This window comes from Sorghum bicolor, chromosome 5 (assembly GCF_000003195.3).
Source record: "Sorghum bicolor cultivar BTx623 chromosome 5, Sorghum_bicolor_NCBIv3, whole genome shotgun sequence".
Lineage (NCBI taxonomy): Eukaryota > Viridiplantae > Streptophyta > Magnoliopsida > Poales > Poaceae > Sorghum > Sorghum bicolor.
Window position 1 is genome coordinate 12,878,701 of NC_012874.2, and position 2,287 is coordinate 12,880,987.

Below are 2,287 nucleotides of genomic sequence, written 5' to 3' on the forward strand. Positions count from 1 at the left end.
GTACTATTGATGAAATAAATGCTTTAAATTCGCCAGAAAGTTGAGAAGTCAATATAGTTTAAGTGCCTAACCAAAACAAATTGGTGAAAATGCTGCACATGCGATTGCATTCTCACAATCCATTACAATCTGCATTCTTTTTTGCAGATATATATTAAAGTATTAATAATATCATATGATCTGGCGTTACATACTGGAATAACATCTCTGACTTTTTTGCAGATATATATTAAAGTATTAATAATATCATATGATCTGGCGTTACATACTGGAATAACATCTCTGAGCTAGGCAAAAACAATGACACAAAAGTCTGAATCAAAGTTGGAAAATTACGACTGTGGAAATAAATCAGTGGGCATGAGGCTATAGAAGCTCATGAAGGGAAAGATGACCTTGAACCTCCCTCGCTTTCCTATCTTCCTGGCCCGGCCAGATTTTAGGTCAACAGCAAAGACGTCCTTGTTTGCCAATACGAACATGGAACCAGCACCTTCCGCAAAATCAACTACATCAAGCTGTGTAGACAGGTCAGCAATGTCAAGCTGGATATCCATAACCCTGCTCCTCTCCCATTCCGGAATGCCGCCATTGGGGCCACCAGTACTCCGCCACGCCCACAGGTGCAGGTTGTGGCCCTCCACACCGCAGGCTCCCAGGCCGCCGCCCTCTGCCTTGACGAGCACCATGTTTCCCACAGGGCCAGTGAAGGGTGGTGCGCTCATCACCGACATGCCACACCCAGCCAAGTCATACTTGAGGATGCTCCGGCCTTTATCGAGCATGAAATATAGGGCGCCTCTGGCAAGTAGGCTGCTCCCAATCATCTTGTGGCCATTCATGGGGAAGCCAACGTGAAGTGATGAGACACCTGTACTCCATGCGCCAGTCTCAGATGAGTAGGTTCTAGCTGATGCACCGTCACCGCCAATCTCGTTTGGGAAGTCGATGGCTACTAAGACCACGAGGAAGGGACCACCACGGCAACTGAGGTGGTCGCAGCCGTCCAAGGCACAGAGCACCGCTGCCCTGAAGCAGAAATAGTGCTCCAACTTGGGAGGCCACCCAAGGTCCTGCCGGCTGTTGGTGATGGGGTCCCACACGATGAGATCTTTGTTACTGTAGTTGAAGAGGAGCACGCGGCCGTGGCGGCAGTCGAGGATATAGGATTTAGGCTCCGGCGGGGGGTTGAGGATAGGAGAAGCTTCTTTGATGGGGAAGAAGCTGGGGAAGAAGGGGCTAAGGAAATCTCCGCACTTTTTGACGTAGTGGAGGAAGCCGAGCAGGGGTGGCACTCCGTGGAACTCGCGGTAGCGGCGGGGGAAGCTCGGATCGGAGAGGAGGCGACGCCAGGGCTTGCAGACGAGGGACGCGCGGACAAGGCACCCTGGATCTTCCGGCGGGAGGCGGAGGAGGATCTCGCCGATGAGGTCGTCCATGAGCTCCGGCGGCGCCATCTTCTTGCTGCTGGGCTCGATCGGGGAGAATAGGGACTATTATCCTATATGCTTCTGCTAGGTGGGGGCGTGGGGCCAAATATATAGTTGGAACAGGACACGTGCGACTAGGACTCTGCTACTTCGACTACGGACATATAGCGGATTAGTTTTTGGTTAGTTTCCACTACGGAACATATACCGGATTTTTAATTAAAGTTATTGTAAAACATACGACCTAATTCTATAAGGAAAGGAGCTCTTAATCCAAATACATTTGTACGCTGATTATTCTTAAAACTTTTAGAACTTTATATATATATATATATATATATATATGATAATTTATTTTTACTCCAAGTAGTAGTTACTCCCATGTGTATATCTCTAGATTTAGGGTGTATTATGGTTCGATGAAGTGTATGTAGACGAAGTATATGATCATACTAAACTATTTAAGGTAGTATATATGTTAAGTATGCATGCACATGCATACATAGAGTATGTGGTTATACTTATTATATATACTAAGTATTGGCATTTTAGTAATATATTAAAAAAAATATGAATTCCTTTGAAATTTTTTCGCATGGTAACATCTAGAGTATCTCTTAATATATATATATATATATATATATACCAGCTTGAAAGGATCGAGTCCAGGTCTAGGTGGGATTAGGATGGTATGTCTGTGAAGGTGGAGTTTTTATAGGTTTTTATGCAGTTTATATGCAGGAAAGTAAAATCGGATGCAGTGCGGAAGATAGAATGAACATAAAAGTAACAACTATAAATATTTTTGGGTTTTTAATTAATAAATAAACACACAACTAACACAATATAACATAGAC

General features: G+C 44.5%; 1 protein-coding gene across 1 annotated transcript; it reads right to left on the reverse strand.

Annotated features, from left to right (window-relative positions):
• On the reverse strand, positions 333-1,457 carry LOC8071549. Its single transcript, XM_002450538.2, has one exon. It carries the CDS (start codon positions 1,455-1,457, stop codon positions 333-335), a length of 1,125 nt encoding a protein of 374 aa, XP_002450583.1.